Source organism: Antechinus flavipes, chromosome 2 (genome assembly GCF_016432865.1).
Source record: "Antechinus flavipes isolate AdamAnt ecotype Samford, QLD, Australia chromosome 2, AdamAnt_v2, whole genome shotgun sequence".
In the NCBI taxonomy this organism is placed as follows: domain Eukaryota; kingdom Metazoa; phylum Chordata; class Mammalia; order Dasyuromorphia; family Dasyuridae; genus Antechinus; species Antechinus flavipes.
Window position 1 is genome coordinate 259962083 of NC_067399.1, and position 23957 is coordinate 259986039.

The 23957-nt window shown below is 37.5% G+C and overlaps 1 protein-coding gene across 1 annotated transcript in view; it reads left to right on the plus strand.

The window, feature by feature from the left end:
- Window positions 1-5900: 5900 nt before the first annotated feature.
- The window catches only part of ENTPD2 (ectonucleoside triphosphate diphosphohydrolase 2), a 28175-nt gene continuing 10118 nt past the window's right edge, over window positions 5901-23957 (plus strand). Inside the window, exons 1-5 of the mRNA XM_051976923.1 lie at window positions 5901-6104; window positions 8644-8761; window positions 18870-19020; window positions 21467-21626; window positions 22318-22545. Of these exons, the coding sequence (XP_051832883.1) occupies window positions 5988-6104; window positions 8644-8761; window positions 18870-19020; window positions 21467-21626; window positions 22318-22545 (774 nt within the window). The 5' untranslated portion in view covers window positions 5901-5987. The remainder of the gene's footprint in view (window positions 6105-8643; window positions 8762-18869; window positions 19021-21466; window positions 21627-22317; window positions 22546-23957) is intronic.

Sequence of the window (23957 nt, forward strand, 5' to 3'; positions counted from 1 at the left end):
CACCAGGTGTCTGAAACACAACTGGTACTTAATAAATGCTTGTTGATTAATTGGTTCTTCTCTGAGTGGTGAATGGCAACCTTGGGGTATGAGGGAGGAGCAGAGAATTGGGCAGGTGGGAAAACTCTTTGGATAATATCATTAGTTCCTTGAGGGGGGTGCAGTTCTCTGGGGACCAGGCCACCCATGGTTTTATTCTACCCTCTGACGGACTGTCAGAACAATGAATTACAGTGAGAACATGTCTTAAAACTCCAGCAGAACATAGTGCCTGCCTTTGTCCCAGGCAGGAATCATACATATGGGATCCTTTTGCACTTTTATGTCCCAGGCTCAGGCTTTTGGGGTCATGCTTTGGGGCCCCAGCCTTAGGCACTGCAGGCTGCCTTTGTCTTCTCTGGATGCCCATCAGAAGTGGTGAAATTCTTTGCCTTCTTCTGGTCATAGGCTCTTTCAACTCTGGAAGAAGAAAGGGTTTGTGGTGGTGGGTGGGGATGGGTAAGGGTCATAAGGTTGTAAAAGATAGCCTGAGGGAGAACTCCATGGACAGCTGAGTCTGGCACAGATTTAGTCTATTTGGTAATATCTAGTGGTCTGGTACCTTGTGTCCTCTACCTCCCCCGCTGATCTCAGGGCTAGAGCTTTCGGAGGGAGGGCTTCCGGAAAAGTTTCTGCTCTGTTGAAGGAAGGGGAGGGGAGAAGGGGGCAGCAGACATTGAATGAGAATAAAGCTGCCTTTGCTAATTCTTCCAGACCCTCAGAGGCATGGCACCCCACCCCATCTTTTATTATCTCTGAATTAGTCGTTTTGGCAAAGAAAGCTTGTTTCATGTCTCTTTGCTGGGACTGGAGCCAAGATTTGGGTTGTTTTCTCCCCCTTATCAAAGACAGCCCTTCTCTCAACTTCTCTCCTTCCTCTCTCTCTGCCCCCCTCTCCCCCCAATGCCCCACCTACAGTCATCCTTACAGAATCCCTGACTGTTTCCACTGCAAGAACATAGTTGGAATTCTTGGTGTATACCCTTCACGATGTTCTCTTCGAAGATTCCTCAGGATTCTCCCATTTCAAGACATTTGGATCCCAAGTTCTCTACTCCTCAGTCTAAGATCTGCAGCTCTGACCCTGGGAACAAAAGGCAGTGGAGAAAAATTTTTCTGAAGGAAAACATAAAGGTGGTTAAGGAATAGTTCCCTAGAGATGGGATGCTGGGGGAATGGGCATCTTATCTCAGATGAAGAGGTTTCTGAGGACACTGGATAGAAGCACTTAGGATGAGTGTACAGACTATGGGTGTTTGTTTTTTTTAAACCTTGTTGTACAAGCAGAACCAGAAATACATTGTACATAATAACAGCAAGAATGTTCGAGGATCAACTATGAGAACTTGTTTCTTCTCAGTAGTTTAGTGATCCAAAGCAATTCCAATAGACTTTGGACAGAAAATACCATCTGCATCCAGAAAAAGAACAAGGAGACTGAATGTAAACCAACACATGATTTATTCACTTCTTTTTGCTCTGATTTTTCTCTCTCAACATGATTCATAAAGCAATGTGTATTAAAAAAACAAAGAAACATTACAATTTAAAAAAACTGATAGGTGAAATCACATTGTCTTCAGAGGACCCATTCAAAATGCAAGTATAACCTGGAAAAAAGGAAAGATAACTTCTTCTGAAAGGTCTCTTTATCAGAGTAAATTACTCACTTGTCTCTTTGGATACTGTAAGAGGAGGAGAAGAAGCAGTGGAAGATAGGGGAACTACCTGTTAGCGATGGATGAGATGTGTTGGGGGGACTACAGGATGTAGATAAATTTTTTTCAAGTTCAATAAAGGTAGACTCTAGAGCTATTAGTATATAGACTCTAGAGCTATTAGTATATTGACTGGACTCTATATGTGATGAAACACATTTTTCCCTGCTTTCCCAGAGCTTCCAGTTTATTTGAGACCACTGGGGAAAGACTTTAAATTGCTTGATATACCTATTCCCCATTCTTCAGCTAACCACTTAAGGACCGAAAAGATTTGGCTCCACCAGGCTGATTCAGTCTCATCTCCAAATCTGTCAATCATCCATCCCTCTAGTTAGATTAGCCTCCTTTGTCTAATGAACAAGTTATACTTGTTACAACTTTATACCTTTCATTCCTTCAACACTTTGGTCCTGTTATCTCTGCCTAGAATGATCCACTTGTCTCTGTCATATATCATCACACTTAAAAGTCAATTGCCTGTAGGATAAAAGAAAATCCTCACCCTTGGGATTTAAAATCCTCTATAATCTGACTCCCACATGTCTTCACAGACTTGTAAGCAATCTCTCCCTTTCACATATTTTCTCTGCCGGTCCTGATTGACTTTCTCCCACACGTAAAAGACTGTCTTTTGTCCATGTCTTTGTACTTGTAATTCTCCATGCCAAGAATGTACCCCTTCCTCACCTCTACCTCTTAGCATCAAACCAGTACCTTCAGAAAATCTTTCATGATCCCTTTCCGGGTATCAATGCCCTTACTCTTGAAATTATTTTGTATATATTTTTGTATTTATCTGTGTTTCATCATATGCCCCTAGTAGAAAGTAAGCACTCAGTGTTAAGAACTGTCTGAATGTTCATTAATTGATAGATTGGCTTAGCTTTGGGATCCCCTCTGAAGCCTAGAGATGGATCTGACCAGACTTTATCAATAGCTCTGAAAATACTTCTGAAAAGGACAAGTCAGTTTTTTTGTTTTTTGTTTTTTTTTATCCCAGGGATCTCAGGCTCTTTGTCTGAGATTCCATGTCTCTAGGCAGACCCTAAGAAAGTTGAGCCTGTCTCTACACAGTCTAGAATCCCCTAAATAGGGTGATAAGGTGGACAGATATAATTGAGGAAAATAGTAGGAGAGGCTGTGGGGAAAGCTTGGCTCAAAGGATTCCTCAAGAATTTCTCATAATATTTTGTCCGAACTTACATTTTGCATCTATTGACCACTCCTTTACATAATGACAGAAGCTAAGTGGTGCAGTGTATAGAGTGATGGGTCTGGAGTCAGGAAGATCTGAGGTGAGATTTTTTCAAATCTCACCTCAGACACACACTTAGCTGTATATATTATCTTGAAAAAAAGCACTTAATCTCTCAGTGCTTTAGACAATTCTTTATAAGTTTCAGAGAAGGTTTAACTTGCATTGGTAGAAAATGTTTCCAACCCCTTAAATTCCATTAGTAAAAGAATTCCAAATCCCTCCCTAGTTTATTATAATTTCATCTTATCCCTTATAGTTATTTGAGTGCAAGCCTTTATTCAATTAATTGTTATTTCCTTTCTATGCAAGGAGATGAAAGTAAGAAGAGATATAATTATTATTCTGAAGTAGTATAGTTGGAAAGAAGTGAATCATGAATATAGCAAAGAAAAATAATGAGCAAAAGGAATCCCATTATCTTTGAACTCCCTCCTTAACTCCTCAACACTTAGTATAGTGCCTTGAACATAGTAGGTACTCAAAATGTATTTGTTAGAAATTAGTTGCCTAGGGTAGCAAGCCAAAATGGAAAGAGCACAAACCCAGGAGTTCAGCGGACCTGAGTACAAATTCTGATCTCAGGTACCTGTAGTTGTGTAACCTCGGACAAGTCAGTTAACTAGCTCCATTGTCTCCAAATTTAAAAAAAGAGAGATGTCCAATCAATTGAAGAATGACAATAAATTGTGATACATAATTATAATTGAATACTATTGAACTGTAAGAAATTTTGAAGATAATGCAATCAGTAATGTACCTATATGAACTGATATTAAACAGAACCAGGAAAACATTATACAAGACAATAAGGGAAATGAAAACAATAGCAAATTGATATCATACTAACATCAAAACTAAATGTTATAAAATTGAAATAATCAAATTTAACCCCAAAGAAGGGATATAAGAATGTAATTCCTTCCCTTCTTTGTCAAGGTGAAGGTCTGTAGTAATGGAACACTGCATCTGTTAGATCTGGTTAGTGTGTTGGTTGGTTTTTAATTTTCCCCCCTTCTTTTTGTTATTCTTTGTGATGAGGAATGGAGTCTTAGGAGGTATAAGGGGAGAATATATTGGGAAAAATAAGTGATTTTAAATAAAAAAGCATCAATAATTTTAAATAATTATGATATAAAAACAGATGCTAGCAACAAAACATAAAAAAGTCACTGAATTGCAGTAACTAGACTAGCCCTCATCTCTAATCAGCTTTGTGTGAGAAATGAAGAGCATCCTTCCCTTCTTCCCCTTCCCCAAAAAAACCTATCAATTTCCATCCTTTCCCCTATTGCTTTTTCATATTTAACTATTTCCCTTGGGTTCTTTCAGAGATCAATCACTCAACAACATGCATGTATGTCCAGAAGCATAGCGAACTAGGTGCTAGGAGCAAGAGAAAGCAGGGAAAACTTAGGGGAGCCTAGAAATTCAATGACAGGTTGGTGGAACAGAATAATTATGTATTAAAACTTATGGCTCAAACAAGAGAAGGTCAGAGGCCTAAGAGACCTGTGAGTGAAGTGAAAACTTGGGGTTAGAGGGTTTCAAGGAAGAGGAATTTATGAAATGGTATTGGCTATAGGATGAAGGATAAAAAAATAAGGGTTGGGACAGGAAATTGTATCTGACTATGACCTCATGGACTATAATATTCACAGAGTTTTCTTGACAATATACTGGTTTGCCATTTCCTTCTCCAGTGGATTCAGATTAAGTGATTTGCCTAGGTTCACACAAATAGTATCTAAGGCCAAATTTGAACTCAAGTCTTCCTGATTCCAATACCATCTAAAACAAATATTTTATGGAGAACTCACACCGGGAAAACACTCACAAGGTGGTCAGAAAAAGCTATAAAAGGACACTCTCGAGGTATCTTTTAAGAACTTTAGAATGGATTGGATGACATGGGAGACACTGGCTCAGGACTGCTCAGCATGGCATGCCCTCATCAGAGAAGGTGCTGTGCTGTGTGAGCAAAGCAGAATTGAATTAGTCCAAAGAAAACTCGAAATATGCAAAACTAGAGAAGCCACCCCAAATGTTCATATGGACTATTTGTGTCCGACCTGTGGAAAGAATATTCTGAGCTCGGATTGCTCTGATCAGCTACAGTCGGACATTGTAACTCGACTCTAATATAGTGATGTCATTTTGCTTCTCTTGGAGAACGAAGTACAACTAAATTTAAGGGCCCCAGGTTTAATAAATAGGAAAAGGATAAAATGAGACATGGGGGCTGGACTCAAAGTTCTTAGTTCTGATATACACTAGCTGCTATCCCTTCGAAGTTACTTAGCTACACAGCACCTCCAGGCAACAAGAGTGAAATCACAAATCTGAAACAACTTTTCCTCTCTTCACCACCCCACTCATCCCTTCTCCTTTCTCCTTACTCCCTTACCCTGTTCCTTCCCCTCCCTCCCCCCCGCCCCCGCAAAAGGAGGAGTAGAAGATTAGAATAGATGAACAAACTTGGGAGAAGAAGCAGAAAAGGATAAAGAAGAATGAAATGGAAAGGAAGCAAGGAAGGGAACGGTAATAGAAAGGAGAAAGGTTAGGGAGAACGTTGAAGTCGTTGAAGTTAGCTGAAACTGAAGCAATGGGAACTGGTGGAATGAAGCAAAAAAAGGAAGCAGAATGGAAAAGGGGATGAAGAAAGGGTCTGGAAAGGGGGATGGGGAGTTTAGGTCCCGCCCGGACGCTCTAGGGTGACTCAGACATACAGGTTCGTTTTCACCTGCGCGCCCCAGAGATTGAGGGGAGGAACGAATTGGGGGGGCAGGGAGAGGGCGGGGCCAGTAACCAAGATCTTGTCCAATGAAATAAGTTAGACCCACCCCCTAAACAACGACTCCGCCCCTTCCCATGCCTAGACAGCTGCCGCGAAATCGTGCTCCCCAACCCAAGCGCGCTAGCACTCCAGCAAAACCTCGTTCCGATCCGCGGGACGGTAAGCGGGCGGGATCATGTCCCGGAAGGTCCTAACGGTCCTGCTGCCTCTGCTGCTCTGTATCATCGCCCTTGCGGGCCTCCTGATGCTCAGCATCCCTATCAGGGATGTCCGGGATCCACCCTCCTACAAGGTACCTGTCCCCGGTCCTAGCCGCTTGCCTTCTGGAGCCAGGGTTCTGCAGCTGTTTTGGGGGAGGAGGGGTCCGCATTCGTTTAGGGTTCTGGACAGTGAGACAACCACTGGCATGAACTAGCGGAGCAGAGTTTTGGGCGGCGGGGGCAGAGAGGAGGAATGGGGTTCCCCACAAACCCACTAGGTCGGAAAAGGCACTGGCTCTTTTAGAGTCCCGGTCCAAGATGCAAGTGTGTTCCACATTGCAGAGCTATTGATGGGGGGTTGTGGCAGTTCCTCCCCGCCCCGGGTCCCCAACCCCTCAAAAGATTCTTTTAGGCCGGGTACCAAGGTTTTTCCCACACAGAGACAGGGCTGGGCAGGACTGCCTGAGGCTCCCCTCCTCCCTGTTTCTGTCTTTGCTTCCGGGAGGAGCAGAAATGATTGAAGCAGCAAAGTGGCTGCCAAGTTTTCTTCTGGGAGTTTCCTTGGGGTGCCCACCCCCATATGAACAAAGATGATGAAGTCTTGTATATAGCTGTAAACATAGTGAGAAGCCTGGCCCCTCTCGGGGACATGGCCAAGATCACCTCAGTTCTCTGACAAGTGATGTAAGGGCCAGGTCATAAGACTCATCAGGCTTGGTAGCTCCTGGTATCAAACTAGTTTCTTGAAAGTGACCAGATCTCTTAAGTATTATGGAGTTTGAATATGGGATGAACAGATATTTTTGGATCTCTATAAAGCAAACTGGGGAGTGCTGTGACCAGATCTGAGCATGACCAAAGTTTTAGCTAAAGCTAACATGGCCTAAGTCAGTTTAGCATGTTCAGGAATCTTTTTTCCTTATGTCATCAGGCCCAATCACCCAATCTTTTTTTTTTTTTTTTTTTTTTTTTTTTACTTTGGACCCAAAATACCTTCAAAGAGAAGAGTGGGCTCTTCACCAAACTGCTTGGAGTGAAACTCTGGAGGGTGGGATTTGAGGGAGAGCAGATATATCTTTAGATTCTGCAAATTTAAATCATTGACCTTTTGTTGAATTCTCCTCCATACCTGACTGTCTCAAAAGTGACCCAGATGTTGGGCTGTTTAGTCTTAAGAATTCCAAGATGCTAAATAGATGTTTGGTTGGGTCATAAATTGCCTCATAAGCTCCTGAATTGGCTGGACCAGGGTCTGAATTTCCTGATTTTTTTTTTCTGGGAGGGGACTCAGGGAAGGTAGGAGCCGGAGATATGGGGGAAAGTGAAAAAGGGATCTTCTCAGAGTAGGTAAGCAATCCTTGTATTCATTCACCCTTCTTCTTTTGGCTTCCAGATGAACCTTCTTTTGCCTACCTCTGGATGGGGCTTCCACTAGAACACAACACACATAGAGAGGGATCCTGGGAGTAGATGGAATATTTGGCACAAGTGTGTCCATTTGTGCAATGGGAGTATTCATCCATGGATGATGACACCAAAGATTGTATTCTCAGTGGTCACTATTTAATAATTGAACTTATTTGATTAATTCTTTATGAATTGCCAACAAAACAGTTGAGGAAGTCTGACTCTTTTCCATATCTGTTGCCATGGTTTCAAGGCTATTACCCCAACCATTTTTATCCCTTTCTCTTAAGCTAAAAGAGTGGGAGTCAAGGATGCTCCCAGCCCCACTCCTTTGCCCATAACTTTTAGAGATCTATAGACCAAAAGTAGGGTGAATTTAGGTTTAGGGATTACTTTTATTTTTTCTAAATCTTTCATTGGTTTTTGGTATTTGGTGGCCTATATATCTGAAGAAAAACTGTGATGGAAACCTGTGTTCTTTCCCTAGAATGTCCCTGAAACAACAGTGAACTTATAGTCTCACTTCCTCTGATGGCTTTCAATTTCTCATCTTCAAAATATGTTGACATTAAAGAAGTTTTAGGGTAGAGGGGAAGGAGGAAGGAAGGGAGTGGCTTTGAAGTGATAGTACTCAAGCATGATTCTTTTTCCAGCACCACCTCAGCATATTTTATTATATGCTCCCTTGAACACCTGTAATATGAGATTACCCCGTTTCTCTCCAAATCATCATTTCCAAGTGGTTCTTGAGGAGAACATCTGGTCTCATAGCCCTCAATTCTCAGGATACCCTAGCCCCAGCCTGTCTCAGTTGTCTATGGAAACTGAGCTCATGCTGATGCTAATTTAACGGTCCTCATCCTTTGTCCTACACTAGTATGCTACTTCTAAGTTAGCAAAGCATCCTGCCAAGGCATGCCAGAACCTGAAACCCTGGGCCACCTGTGCCTCAGCCCTGGTGGCCCTACTCCTAGCGATGATACTGTTAAATTTTTCAATTGTACCTTTCTGAGGTGAGGCTGTATATGCTTATGTCGTGTGTGTGTGTGTGTGTGTGTTTAAGTAGTGGAAGGAGACATTTTCTCTTCCAGGGGCATTTTGGGGTCTAGGAGTTTCCAGGGCTTGAGAGGTCTGTGAGCCATCTGCAAGCCATCTGTGAGCTGGAAGAATTCCTCAGGAACCTCCTGGAACTAATTCCCTATTCATATTCTTTCTTCTCCCCAGTATGGCATAGTCCTAGATGCTGGTTCTTCCCACACATCTATGTTTATCTACAAGTGGATAGAGGAAAAGGAAAATGGCACAGGCATCGTGAGCCAGCACAGCATGTGTGATGTACATGGTGAGGTGGAGTCGGGCAGGGGTTATAAACTTTTTGTTTGTTTTACTATGGGATGGACAAGACTGAGGCACATTGGAATTGAGATCCCCAGAGAGAAACAGCTATGGAGTTTGGAACCTAACAAGAGTCAAACACCTAACCCTCCCTTCTAGAGATTTCTCTTTAAGCTTTGGTTTTCAAATTTTTTTGAGGAATGGTATGATACCTTGCATATTTAAATTAGAAAAGCTGGGAGACTCACATTTGCAGTTTCTCTTCTTTTCTTGAGTTATTTGTGAGTTCAGAATCTGACATTTTTAGAGGTTTGCACATAATGTGTAATAGGCAAATTCTGTTTATTTCATATACACTGTACTTATAACACTCCATATGCTAGGTAAACAACAGTTATATTAAACAAAATTTTTAAATTAAACAAAATTATTTTATCTGCCATATCATGACATCTGAAATTTTGCAGTGCACCTCTCAGAATCCATGGAGCACACACTAAGAATCACCACTGTAAAGTTTTGGGATGTAAGATTGCAAAGCACCTTAGCAATCTGGTCCAATACCCTCTCATTATATAGAGAGATAAACCTAGGGCTTAAGAGAATCAATTTTGCCACAGCCATTTAGTGGTAATGTCACAATAGTTACTTTCTCCCTTTTCCCTCTACATCTCAGCTCACTCATTCTTAAGACTGGGGGTTGGACTAGATGACCCAGAAAGTTGGCTTCCATTTCTGAATTCTATGATTCTAAAATCCAGGCTTCCTGATTCCTTACAAATACAAATACAAATCCCTTGTATTTTAGATCTTCCTTCAAAGTACTACAAAGACTCCCAGGTTTTGGTTGTAAAGCCTAAAATGAATGGGGCTGCTTGGAAAACAGGAGAACTGAGAACATGAGAGAAGTATGCTAAAGATGATGCTTTACTTTCCTGGAGAAGAAGGATAATGAATATATTAATGAAAAAGCATTTATTGAGCTCACTGTACCAAGCACTTTATCTTTTTTGCCCCTCTCTTCCATTGTCATGTGAACACAGATGGGCAATGGAGGCCATTAAAGTCAGGGCTGGTCAACAGACTTATGGATGTAGTGTCCTTCAGAAATCATATTCCTTTACATCTTGACATCAGAAGATTTCTTCTGTCTCTGCCACTGACTAAATATGTGCTCTCAGACAAGTTATCTTAAACTATAAAATGGGGGATTTGTTATTTGATGACCTCAAAGTTCCCTTTATCTTATAAGAATTTCTGATCTAAACCAGGTGTTTTAGATAATCAGACAGCTGATGAAACTGTAGCATTAAGTTCACAGGCGGCACACCACCTGTGCCTAAGTCTTTTCTTCCTATGTAGTATGGGGTAAGACAAGACTGGAAGTGGGAGGGATGAAAGAGTGCTTAGATCTGAACTGTCCCCAGCTTCCCTCTCTCCCCCCAAGGAAGCCTTTAAAAAAATAATATTCTATTTTTTTTTAATTATGTGTTAACATAGTTTTCAGTATTCGTTTTTAAATAAAATTTTGAGTTCCAAATTGTTTTCTCCCTTCTTATCCTCCTGTCCCTAAGATAGCAAGCAATCTGATATAGATTATATATGTGCAATCAAGTGAACATATTTCCACATTGTTGTTGTTTGTCCTTTTTTCTCAAAAAGAACCATGTCACCAGGGAAATGATGCTATGATATGCAAGTGAGTGGATTTAAGTGAGGGAGGGCTCACCAGCCTCAAATTCACTTGCTTCACTCTCTCCTGCAGCCATCTGGTCCAATGGCAAGGTATAGATCAGGACTACTGGAGATGGGCCCAGATGCTGTTTAGGCAACTTTGGCCTTTTTTAGCTAAGGTGTTTAATAAGTTTCAGTTTGACTGAATAATTGATTAAGGCTAGGTAAGAAATGAGGCAGAGAATGGTTTCTTTTACCTAGTCAAAAAAAAAAAATCTATCTGGGAGGGAAAGATATTTAGGATTGTTTTTTTACCAACACAAATAATTGCTATTTACATTCACTCTGAGTCTATTTGGACCCAAACAATGGGTATTTCTATGTGTGGAGGAGGCATTTAGATATTTATAATGTCATTTGTGGGCTATGAAAAATTAAAACTTGTAGAATTCAAGGAGCAGAAGTTGTTGTACCTAGCTTTCAGTTCATCTGCTGATCATTGTCTGTGGTTGGGTATGCAAATGATTTTGCGAGTTTTATGGCCATACATTCTTATCTGCAAAGAGTGATAGTTTTGTTTTCTCATTGCCTATTTAAATTCTTTCAACTTGTTTTTCTTCTCTTACTGTTAAAGTTAATATTTCTAGTACGATATTGAATAATAGTGGTGATAATGGGCATCCTTGTTTCACCTTTGATCTTGTTTGAAAACTTCTAGATTATCTCCATTATAGATAACATTTGCTGACAATTTTGGATAGATATTTATTTTTTTAAGGAAAGCTTCTTTATTCCTATGCTCTCTACTGTTTTTGGTAGGAATGGGTGATGTAATTTGTCAGAAAGTTGCAGATGACTTCAGAAGAATTTGAAAGCCCTCTCTCACTTAAATCCAACTCACTTCCATATCATGGCATCACCTCCCTGGTGACATGGTTTTCTTTGAGAAAAAAAGGATAAACAACAACAATGTGGAAATATGTTTACCTGATTACACATATATAACCTATATCAGATTGCTTCCTATCTTGGGGAATAGGGACCAGAGTGAAGAAGGAAGAAAAAAAAATTTGGAACTCAAAATTTTATTAAAAAATATATTGAAATGTAAAAATAATGGGTAAAATAATCATATAGTTTCTGTTGGTTTTGTTATTGATACGGTCAATTTTATTAATAGTTTTCTTAATCTAGTTGTGATTACTAACTGTGTATTATCCTTCATCCTATTTTTCCACTATTTATAACTTTTTCTCTCTTTCCTTTTACCTTATCCCTCCTCATCAGTGTTTTGCTTCTGACCTCCACTTCCATCACTCTGACCTCCCTCTTATAACTCCTTCCTTTTCTTTTACCCTTCCCTTCCTACTTTCCTCTATGGTAAGATAGATTTCTTTACCAAATTGAATGTTTGTGTTATTCTCTCTTTGAGCTAAATTTGATGAAAGTAAGGTTCAAACAATGTTCTTCCCCTCCCTCCTTCCCCTTTGTCTTAATAGGTCTTTCATGACTCAGCAAGCCCTCTTTGTCTGGACACCTGTGCTAATACCCACATAGAAGGTGGTATTCGATTACTTTGTGTTTGAGGGCAGGAGTAACTCTTCTACTTTTAGCTCTCTCTCTTTTTTTTTTTAAACAAAAAATAACATTCTTTGTTTTTACATTATCTGTATTTCCCAACATATCTCTTTTTTCTCTCTCTGCCCCACTCAGAGAGCCATCCTTTAAAACAAAGATTTTTTAAAAGAAAAAAAATTACCTTCTTTCTTTTTTAGTTCAGCTGGACATTCTCTTCCCAAGGATAGGAGCAGATAAATGAAAGAAAGGAACTTGCATCAGACAAGTGGACCTTTATTGTCTCTAGACAAGACACCTTTAAGAATATGATATGGGATCATTTTCCTTGATATATCAATATCTTCTGGGAAGTCGCTCTTTCCCTCAGACTGTGTCCCTCTGTGCTAGTCCTTAACTATATTATGTCCAATGGGCACAGAGAAGTCTCTACACCTTCTAAAGTAATGGTTTACAAACATTTGATAATCTTGCCACAAGAGAATCTAGGAGGGACCTTTGTTAAGTTGGTACATGGACACCATGCTCTGAGCTAAAAGTTTGAGTTATATAAAGAAGCTTCAATTTCTAAGATTCCAGAGGCCCCTCCAAAGTATAAATTGTCTTTCTTTTCCTCCTTCATCATTGGACCACTGATCTTTTGTCTATTTTCCTGACTAAAGCAGATCTGAAGACAGAAGAGAGGGTTCAAAGATTTTTTTAAATTTTTAAAAAGTTTTTTAAAATAACTTTTTATTTTTTAAAGTACATGCAAAGAAATTTTTCAATATTCACCTTTGCAAAATCCTGTGTTCCAAATTTTTCTCCCTCCCTCATCATCTCCTGGACAGCAAGTAATTCAAAATAAATTAAACATGTGCATGAATCTTAGGTTTAAAAAAATATTGAATTTTCTGAATGATTCCTCCCTTGCTCCTTCCTTATAAGAAAAACTTCAAAAAGATGAGGAAAAGCAATTTAGAAAACTAATAACCAACACATGGAATAAGCTTGTTATTTTATGCAGTGTTGGTAGGGCAAAGCCAAGATGGCAGAATAAAACAGGAACTCACCTTAAGTCTTCCAAATTCACCTCCAAAACCCATAAAATAATGTCTCAAAATGAATTTTGGAGCATCAGAACCAACAAAAAGACAGAGTGAATCAATTAGTTTTCCAGCTCAAGACAACTTAGAAAATTGGCAGGATAAAAGGGGAGTGCAGTCCAGTGAAGGTAATATCCAGGTAAGCCAACAGTGATGCCCTATCCTCTTCAGCCCAGCACGCCAGCAATGGGACCTTACTCCCTCAGTACAAGAAAGTTGGAACAGTGCCCCTCCCCTTCCACCACAGGAGCAAAGCCAAACATTAACATGAAAATTAAGTTATGAAATAGACTGAAAAAATGAACAAAGAAAATTAAAAAAAAAAAAAAAGCACTCTATCATAGAAAGTTAGTTTGGTAAATGGGAAGATTAAAACAAACTCAGAAAAGAGCAACAATGTCGAAATGACTATATGTGAAGCCTTAAAAAAGAAGGTGAATTGATATCAGACCCAAAAAGAACTCCTAGAAGAATTCAAAAAGAATCTTAAAAATCAAATAAGAGAGGCAGAAGAAAAATTAGGAAAAGAAATGAGAATGATGCAAGATAATTATGTAAAAAGAGTCAACATCCCAGTAAAGGAAGCACAAAAAATGGATAAAGATGTTCAAAAATTCACTGAAGAAAACAACTCCTTAAGGAGTACAATTGGCCAATGAAAAAGGACCTACAAAAACTCACTGAAGAAAAGAATTCCTTAGAAATTAGAATCTGTGAAGTGGAAGCCAAAAACTCCATGAGAAAATAAAAAACTAAAAAAGCAGTCAAAAGAATGTAAAACAGAAGAAAATGTGAAATATCTCATTGGAAAAATAGCTGACCTGGAAAATAAATCTAAGAGAGAATATTTTTTCACTTAATAGTATTTCATTTTTCCCAATTACATGTAAAGATAGTTTTTAATATTACTTTTTAATAAGATTTTGAGATCTGATTTTTTTTTCTTCCTTTCTTCTCTGCCTCTCCCCTACACAGCAAGCAATCTGATATAGGTTATACATGTACAATCATTTTAAACATATTTCCATGTTGTGAAAGAAAAATTAGAGCAAAAGGAGAAAACCATGAGAAAAAAAAGAACAAAAAAAAGTGAAAATTATATGCTTTGATCTGTGTTGTCTCTATAGTTTTATCTCTGTATGTAGATGGAATTTTTCATAAAATTTTTTTTTTTGAGGCAATTGGAATTGTCTAGGGCCACACAGGTAGTAAATATGAAATGTCTGAGAAAGGATTCCTTATTTCAGGAACAGTGCTCAAATTTATGCACTATCTAGCTTCTCCTCAAGAGAGATAATTTAAGAAATACTATACTACCTGATGACAACAGTGTGACAATATAATAAAATTTATGGGTTGCAATCAAAGCAGTTCTTTTCCTTTTTTTTTTTTTAAAGATATTTTATTTTGCAGAGGCAGTTGGGGCTAAGTGACTTGTCCAGGGTCACACAGCTAGTGAATGTTAAGTGTCTAAACTCAAGTTCTCCTGACTTCATGGCCAAAGCTCTAGCTGCCCCTACTATTTTATTTTTCCAAAAACATGTAAAGATAGTTTTCAACATTCATTTTTGTAAAACTTTGTGTTCTAAATTTTTCTCCTTCCCTGAAGCAGCAAGCAATCTGATATAGGTTAAATATGTGCAATTTAGGGAAAATTCTACATCTATATCTCTACATCTCTAAATGCTTACATCAATAAAAGAGGAAAAAAAATAGATCAGTTAAACTTAAAAAAAAAAAAAAAAAAAACTAGGAGAAAAAAACCCAAAAAATCCTTAATTAAAAACCAAATTGAAAATCTCAAAAATCAATGGGGAGAATAATAAAATTAAAAGTCAGAAAACCAATAAATAAAACCAGGAGCTGGTTTTATGAAAACAAACAAATAAACACCCCACAATAAACTAAATAATCCACTGGTTAATTTGATTTAAAAAAAGAAAGAAGAGAACCAAATTGCCAAAATAAAAAATGAAAAAGTTAATTCTCCACCATTGAAGAAGAAATTAAAGCAATTATTAGGAATAATTTTGCTCAATTATTTGCCAATACATCTGACAATCTAAGTGAAATGGATGAGTATTTACAAAAAATACAAATTGCCCAGATTAACAGAAGAGGAAACAGAATACTTAACCACCTCTTAGAATAAAGAAATTGAACAAGTCATCAAGGAACTCCCTAAGAAAAAATTCCCAGAGAAGACAGATTTAGAAATAAATTCAAGAAAACACTTAAAGAATAGTATTTGATAAAATGGGCAAAGAAAAAATCCTACCAAATTCTTTACAACCCAAATATGGTTTTGATACTTAAATCTAGAAAGCAAAAACAGAGGAAGAAAGCTATAGACCAATTTTCTAATGAAAATTGATGCAAGGATTTTGAATTTTTTTTTAATAAAACACTAGCAAGGATATTATAGCAACATATCACAAGGATCATAAACTATGATTCAATATTAGGAAAACTATCAGCATAACTGGCCACATCATTAACAAAACCAACAGAAATCATGATTATCTTAATAAAGGCAGAAAATAATTTTGACAATATACAACACCCATTCCTATTAAAAACATTAGAAAACACAGGAATAAATGGAGCTTTTCATTAACCGATTTGTAGTGTTAAAGCCATGAGCAAACATTATCTATAATGGGGATAAACTAGAAGCCTTCCCAATAAGATCAGGAGTGAAGCAAGCATGCCTATTATCGCTACTATCATTCAATATTATACTAGAAATGCTAGCTATAGCAATAAGTGAAGAAAAAGAAATTGAAGTTAGAATATAGGCAATGAGGAAATAAAACTAACACTCTTTGCAAATGACATGATGGTATACTTAGAGAATCCTTGAGAATCTATTGGAAAACTAGTTGAAATAATTAACAACTTTAGCAAGGTTGCAGGATATAAAATGAACCCACATAAGTCATTAGCATTTCTATATATTACCAACAAAATCCAGCAGTAAGAGATGGAAAAATAAATTCAATGTAGACAACACTATATACAGTGTTACACACTCAGCAAAAAAAAAAATGAAGTAGGCAGCAAAAAATTCTCATATTTTCTCTTTAGAGCCAAGTGTGTTCAATGTCATTTCATAATATTCAATTTTAATTTTATTGCAATTGCTCTCTCCGTTTACATTGTTGTAGTCAGTGTATATATTGTTTTTCCCCCTGGTCCTGCTTACTTAATTTTGCATTAGTCCATACTACTTTTCTCAAGTTTCTCTGTATACTTCCTATTGATTTCATATAGCACAATAATATTCCTTTGTACTCAAGTAAATTTTTTTTAGCTATTCTACAATTTAAGAGCATGTATATTGTTTCCAGTTGCTTGCTGCTTCAAAAGAAAAATGATGATAGGAGCCTTGTACCAATTTAAATAGCTTTATTAACCATGTATTAGTGTCTGCCTTTCTACAAGTCCTACCACCTTGACTGTTCCAATATTTTAACACACTTATCAATTTAGTGAGTGTGAAGTTTGATTTGCTTTTCTCTTGTTATCTGTGATTTGAAGAAGTCTTCTATATGGTTGTCAGTAGTTTGAAATTCTTTTAAAATTGTTTATTTAAAAAAAATTTAAAAAAAAAGGAATTGTTTATTCTGGGCAGGAAGGTGGCACAGTGGATAGAGCACCAGCACTGAAGTCAGGAGGATCTGAATTCAAATATGACCTCAGACACAAATCACTTAACCTCACTTCCATCTTTAAAAAGAGAGAAACAGAGACAGAAAGAGAGAATTGTTTATTCATCTCCTTTGGTCACTTATCCATTGAGAAATGGATATGTATACATGTATATATATATATATACACATACAGATAGATAAAGATATTTATATACACATACAGATAGATAAAGATATTTATTACCAAGGCCTGCTTATTTTAGTTCTGCAACATCTCTCCAATATGCCCCTTTTTCTCTTTTGACATTACCACCATCCAGTACAAGCTCTCACCATTTTACACTTAGATTATTGCAATGGTGTGCTGGTGGGCTTGGCTGCTTTAAGTCTCTATGTCAACCCATCCTTCACTCAACTACTAAAGTAATTTTCCAAAAATGCAGGTCTGATCATGCTAACCCCTTACTCAGTAAATTCCAGTGGCTTTCTGTTGTCTCCAGGAGCAAAATTCTCTTTTTGGCATTCATAATAACTCCCTTCGCCTTTCTTGTTTGCTTATACCTTACTCCTTGACGTGCAATGATTCTGACCTCCTGGCTGTTCCATGAACCTGACTCTTTATCTTTCTTTTCCAGGCATTTTCTCTGGCTGTCTCCCATGTCTAGAATGGTCTCCTTTCTTCACTCCAACTACTGATTTCCCTGGCTTCCTTAAAGTCCCAGCTAAAATTCTGCCCTCTACAGGAAGCCTTCCCTAACTCCTCTTTTGGTTATTTCCTGTTTATCTTTTATTCCTGTATTGTTTTGTGTAAATTTATTTGCATGTTGTCTCACTTAATAGATTCTAAGTTCCTTAAGGGCTGGGGATGTCTTTTGCCCTTTTTTTGTCTCCTCCCTCTCTCTCTCTCTCTCAGTTCTCTTTACTCATTAAATTACAGGTCCAATCCTCATCCCTCTCTTTAAGTTCTTAGATATAAACCTCTTATTGGTGATATTTGATGTGAAAATTTTTTTTCTGATACCCTTCTTTCTTGTCATAGTTGCATTTGTTTTGTTGGTATAAAAACTAGTTAATTTCATATAGGCAGAATTACTTATTTTATCTTTGTAATCACTTTAATACTTTATTTGGTTAAGAATTTTCCTCTGAGACTATGAGTAAATGAGACTGAGGAATAAGGCCAGGTAGAGTATAGGTAGCTGGGAAGAGTTCTATTGAAGGAAACAGGTGATTAGACCCTTCAAGGTCCAGCCTCATGACAGAAAATGACATTGTGTTCTCTGCAAATTCAGAAGCCTCTCCTCCTAACAAGTAGAAGCCTGAGATATATGATTTGATTGAATCCTGTGAGCTAGGAGGCAGAAGGTAAGAGTAGGAGATAGATTCAGCCCAGGGATTGCCTCTGGAACACTGCCGAAATCCCTACAATGCAGAGGCTGGATGTATGGGTCTATATCTGAGACTCAAGCAGGGTACTCTAAAATGTTACATAAATGTTCTTTGAAAAATAAAACCCAGGGGCAGCTGGGTGGCGCAGTAGATAAAGCACCAGCCCTGAAGTCAGGAAGGACCTGAGTTCAAATGTGACCTCAGACACTTAATACTTCCTGGCTGTGTGATCCTGGGTAAGTCACTTAACCCCAATTGCCTCAGCAAAAAAAAAAAAAAAAGATAATAATAATAATAAAACATCCAAAAAAAATCCCAACCAACTTTCCTCCTGGCTGTGAAAAGTACTTGACCTGGTTTTGTTCTCATTTTTTGGTGGTGGGATTTTTAATATTCAGATTATATATCTAACTACAGATTGTTATGAGTGAAAAATAGAAACTATTTTAGGATCTTAGGAACTATTTAGCCCAAACCATGGATTTTATAGATAATAAATCTTGGACCCAGAAATATAAGAAACTTATGAAAGGTTACCTAATAAGTTTATGATAGCACCAAGGCTGGAATCCAAGTCTCTTGACCTGTCATCTATACCATTTTGCCATATGCAAATTCTTGGTTTTGTATGTTTATTGAGGAAGGATAGGAGAGATGGATTTTAGTCCATTCTCTTAAGGGCATCGATAAACATTGGTTATGTTCTCTTTTTTTTCTTCCCTTTATGTCTTACTTCAAGGTGGTGGTATCTCCAGTTATGCAGACAATCCGGTAAAGGCAGGTGAAAGCCTTCTGGAATGTCTCAGCCAAGCCCTGAAAGATGTGCCCAAGAAAAGACATTCATTAACTCCCCTCTATCTGGGCGCCACTGCAGGCATGAGACTTCTGAAGTAAGTTTGGGTCCCCCTCTGTTTCTGCTACTCTGCTGACCAATTTGCCTTGGGAGAGGCTTGGCACTAGAACTGGCATTGAACTGGGTGCTTCTATTTCCTCTCCCTCAGTCAACCATTCATAGAAATAAATCTTTTTTTGTTGATCCATTCTAAGTTAGAGATGGCAAAATCCATTCCAAAATTTCCCTTCAGTTATCATAGGATTTCTTGGTTTAGTTGAGAGATACCTTTATCTGTTGTAATACACTCTCCTGGATTTCTGGTAAAAGACCAGGAATGAATTCTGATTACCTGGTAATTATACATATTCATAATATCAAAAGATTATAGATGTAGAGCTGGAAGAGATCACAGGTCAATCACAGGTCATGCAATCTAAGGCTCTTATTTTATAGATGAGGAAATTGAAACCCAAAGAAATCATATAATTTGCCCAGAATCACACAGATGACAATTGACAAAGCTTTAAGTTTAAACTTGGATCTTCTGGCTCCAAATCTAGCATTCTTTTCAGTATTCAGTATTCAAAGGATATTAGAAGTCCTCTCATCCATGGGGCTTTTGACATAGGATCCAGGAACTCCTGAGAGGGTCTGTGGATATATTCTAGGGGTCTGTAAACTTGAATAAGAGATAAATTATGACTTTTTTAATTAACCTCTAACTGAAATTTAACATTTCTTTCAATTATTTAGAGACAGTCTGAAAATGGGTCAATGAGCTTTTACAAATTTATAATAGAAAAAAGGTTAAAAACTCCTACTGTTGTCCATCATCCCTCTCATTTTATAGAGAAAGAACCTGAAGCCCTGAATGTTATATATCTTGGCCAATATCACATAGATAGAAAGTAAAAAAAAAAATTGGGTTTCAAATATCAATCCTTTGAGTGCTAATCCAATTTTTTTTCACTGAATAGTATTCCCCCCCAATTACATATAAAAATAATTTTCAACATTCATTTTATTAAGATTTTGAGTTCCAAATTTTTCTCCCTTTCTTCCTTCCTTCCTCACTCTCAAAATAACAATCTTATATAAGTTATGATGTACAATCATATTAAACATATTTCCCTCATTAGTCATATGGAAGAAGAATCAGAACAAGAAGGAAAAATGAGAAATAAAAAACAAAAGACAACAAAAAAGATGAAAATAGTATGCTTCAATCTGCATTCAGACTTCATAGTTCTTTCTCTGGATGTGGATAGCATTTTTCATCTTGAGACTTTTGGAACTGTCTTGGATTATTGTATTGCTGAGAAGAGTTAAGTCTATCAATTCATGTAAGTCTTTTCAGGTTTTTCTAAAATCTGCTTGCTCATCATTTCTTATAGAATAATAGTATTCCATTATGTTCATATATGATAACTTGTTCAACCATTTTCCAATTGATGGGCATTCCCTAAATCTCCAGGTCTTTGCTACCACAGAAAAAATTGTTATAAATACCAAATCCAATTTAAAAAATAATTTTATACTTTTTTCTCCAATTACATGTAAAAACAATTTTAATATTCTTAAAAAATTTTTTTTGAATTCCAAATTCTCTCTTTTCCTTTCACCTTCCCCTCTTCTTGAAAAGATGAACAATTTTATATAAATTATACATGTGCAGTCATGCAAATATATTTTTATATTATCTCTGTTGCCAAAGAAAACAAACTAAGAAAACCCACCAAAAAATAAAGTTTTAAAAGTCTGTTTCAATATGCTTTCAGACTTCATTAGTTCTTTCTTGGAGTAGAAAGCATTTTTCATCATAAATCATTCAAAATTGTCTTGAATCATTGTATTATTAAGTCATTCACTGTTGATCTTCCTTACAATATTGTTGTTATTGTGTGTAATGTTCTCCTGGTTCTGCTCACTTTACTTTGGATCACTTTATTTAAGTTTTCCCAGGTTTTTCTGAAAGCATCTTGTTCATCTTTTCTTACTACAGTATTCCATCACAATTATATACCATAATTTGTTTAGTCATTCCCCAATTGATGAACATCCCCTCAATTTCCAATTCTTTGCCACTACAAAAAGAATCACTATAAATATTTTTGCACATATAGGTCTTTTCCTTTAAAAAAAAAATCTCTTTGAAATATAGATCATGTGGTGGTATTGCGGTGTCAAAGAGTATGCATAGTTTTATGGCCCTTTGCCATAATTCCAAATTGTTCTCCAGAATGGTTGGATCAGTTCAGAACTCTACCACTAATACATTGGTGTTCCATTTTTCTACATCCCCTTCAACATTTGTCACCTTCCTATTCTGTCATATTAGCCAATTTAATAAGTGTGAGGTGGTACCTCAGAGTTGTTTTACAAATCTATTATTTTTAACGCTCCCCCCCACATTATTTTTTTAGCTACTTCCATGAGAATAGCTGGTAAATCTTTTCGGAAGGACAGGGAAAGACATTAAAGGGTTTCTATATTTCCTGTAGCTTGACCAATCCAGCCGCTTCAGCCAGTGTCCTTTCATCAGTGAAGGATATGATAAGCAAATTCCCCTTTGACTTCCGAGGGGCCCGGATTTTGTCTGGCCAGGATGAAGGAGTCTTTGGCTGGGTCACTGCCAACTATCTCTTGGAGAATTTCATCAAGGTGGGTTCTGGTGATTGCTCACCTTTTCTGAGGGTGGTATTTCTATATGCCACCAAGTGGACAATGTCCCATTGTTTCCCCATCAAGGTACAAGGTACAAGGTACAAACAATCCCCAATTGATGAGCATCCTCTCAATTTCCAATTCTTTGCCACTACAAAAAGAATCACTATAAATATTTTTGTACATATAGATCTTTTCCTTTAAAAAAAAAAAATCCCCCTGTGCCTTTGTTGCTAACATTAGTAAAACTATAACCCATCCCTCTAAGTCTATATACTATTTTGTCTATATACCATGTATTAAATGTTATAAGTTATAAGTAAAAGTTACAAGTCTATATACTACCTGGCCCATACCCCTAACTGTAATCTAGCTGGATACTCAAAAACACCCATGATTATTACCATTGGGATATCCCCCATGGGTAGACAGACTGCTGGGTCCCTTGGTGGCACCTAATCCCACTATTAAAATTTTTGCTCATTTGGATAAGAAATGCTTTACTCTGAGAATCCTGGTGCTATCTCATTCCAGTCTGGAAACCCTTGGAAGAAGAAGATTATTGATTTGAGAGAGCAGAGTCTTTGACACATATTAGATGCTTAATAAATACTTATTATATTGTTTTTCTTTTTTTTTTCCCCCCTCCTCCTCTTCCCCTTCCTCCTCTCTTCTCCCTGTTTCCTAGCATGGCTGGGCAGGGGATTGGTTTCGACCAAAGCGGGGAACTCTGGGGGCCATGGACCTAGGTGGAGCATCCACACAGATCACCTTTGAGACAGACAGCCAGATTGAGGATCCTGCCAATGAGGTCAGGTTGCAGCTCTATGGCAAGAGCTACAGAGTCTACACTCACAGCTTCCTGTGCTATGGTAGAGACCAAATGCTTAAGAAGTTACTGGCTGGTGTGCTTCAGGTATGGCTAGCCCTCTGTAGGGAAGGTCCCCTGGAAACCTCCATTGCTTACCAAAAGTACTTTTCTTCTCATCCCATCTTCTATCTCTATTGCTGCTTAGAATTACTCTTGCCAGTAAAGGAAATCTTTCTTTCAGGAATTCTGTTCTTACAACTGCCAGACTCTGGTATTCATCTCTTGTCTAGGTGGGTCTGCTGGTTCTTGCCTTCCAGCCTCCTGCACCCCACCAGTTAAAGATAGCAATTTCTGTAGTCTTTCTTGGTTATCTGAGCAGGTAGGAGCAGGGGAAAGCAAATTCAGTTAAATCAATTACTACACAAGCCCTTACTAAATTTCCTGTGAAATTTAGTGAAGGGGATGAGAGAAGATGCACTCTTTATTCTCCTAAAGTTCATAAGATGTTTGGGGAAATGAGAACCATCCATCCATCTATCCTTCATATTTAGGCAGTACTTTTTAGGCATTTAGGCTACCATTTAGGCAGTACTTTAAGGTTTACAAATAATATTATCTCATTTCATTCTCATAATAACCCTGGGATGTAAGTACTATTATCCTCATTTGAGAGATGAGGAAAGTGAGGCAGAGAATATTTAAATGACTTGCTCAGAGTCAAATGTCTAGTGTCTGAGGCTAAACTGGATTATGTCTTTCTAACTCTAGGTCCATCACTCTATCCTCTTCTAACTCCCTTATTTAAGACTTAGCCATCAAAATAGGGCAATATATGATCAGGAAAGGGTGTAGTGAATGTTATACAAATTCAGAGAAGGCTTCAACATTGAGATGATTCAAACCAGTTCCACTTGTGCAGTGATGGATAGAACCATTTACACCCAGAGAGAGAACCATGAGAACAGAGGGTGGAACACAACATAACATTCTCACTCTCTCTGTTGTTATTTGCTTGTGTCTTTTTTTTCTCAGTTTTTCTTTTTCTTCCTTCTTTTTAAAAAAAATTATTATAGCTTTTTATTTACAATGCCCATATACATGCGTAATTTTTCAGCATTGACAATTGCAAAACCTTTTGTTCCAATTTTTCTCCTGCTTCCCTCCACCCACTCCCACAGATGGCAGGTAGACCAATATATGTTAAATATGTTAAAGTATATGTTAAATACAATATATGTTTACATATCCATACAGTTATTTGGCTGCACAATTTTTCTTCTTTCTTGATCTGATTTTTCTTGCGCAGCCAAATAACTGTATAAATATGTATACATATCGGATCTAACATGTATTTTAACGTATTTAACATATATTGGACTACCTGCCATCTGTGGGAGGGGGTAGAGGGAAGGAGGGGAAAAATTGGAACAAAAAGTTATGCAAGGGTCAATATTGGAAAAATTACCAATGCAGGTGCTTTGTAAATAGAAAGCTTTAATTAAAAAAAGAAAAAAAAA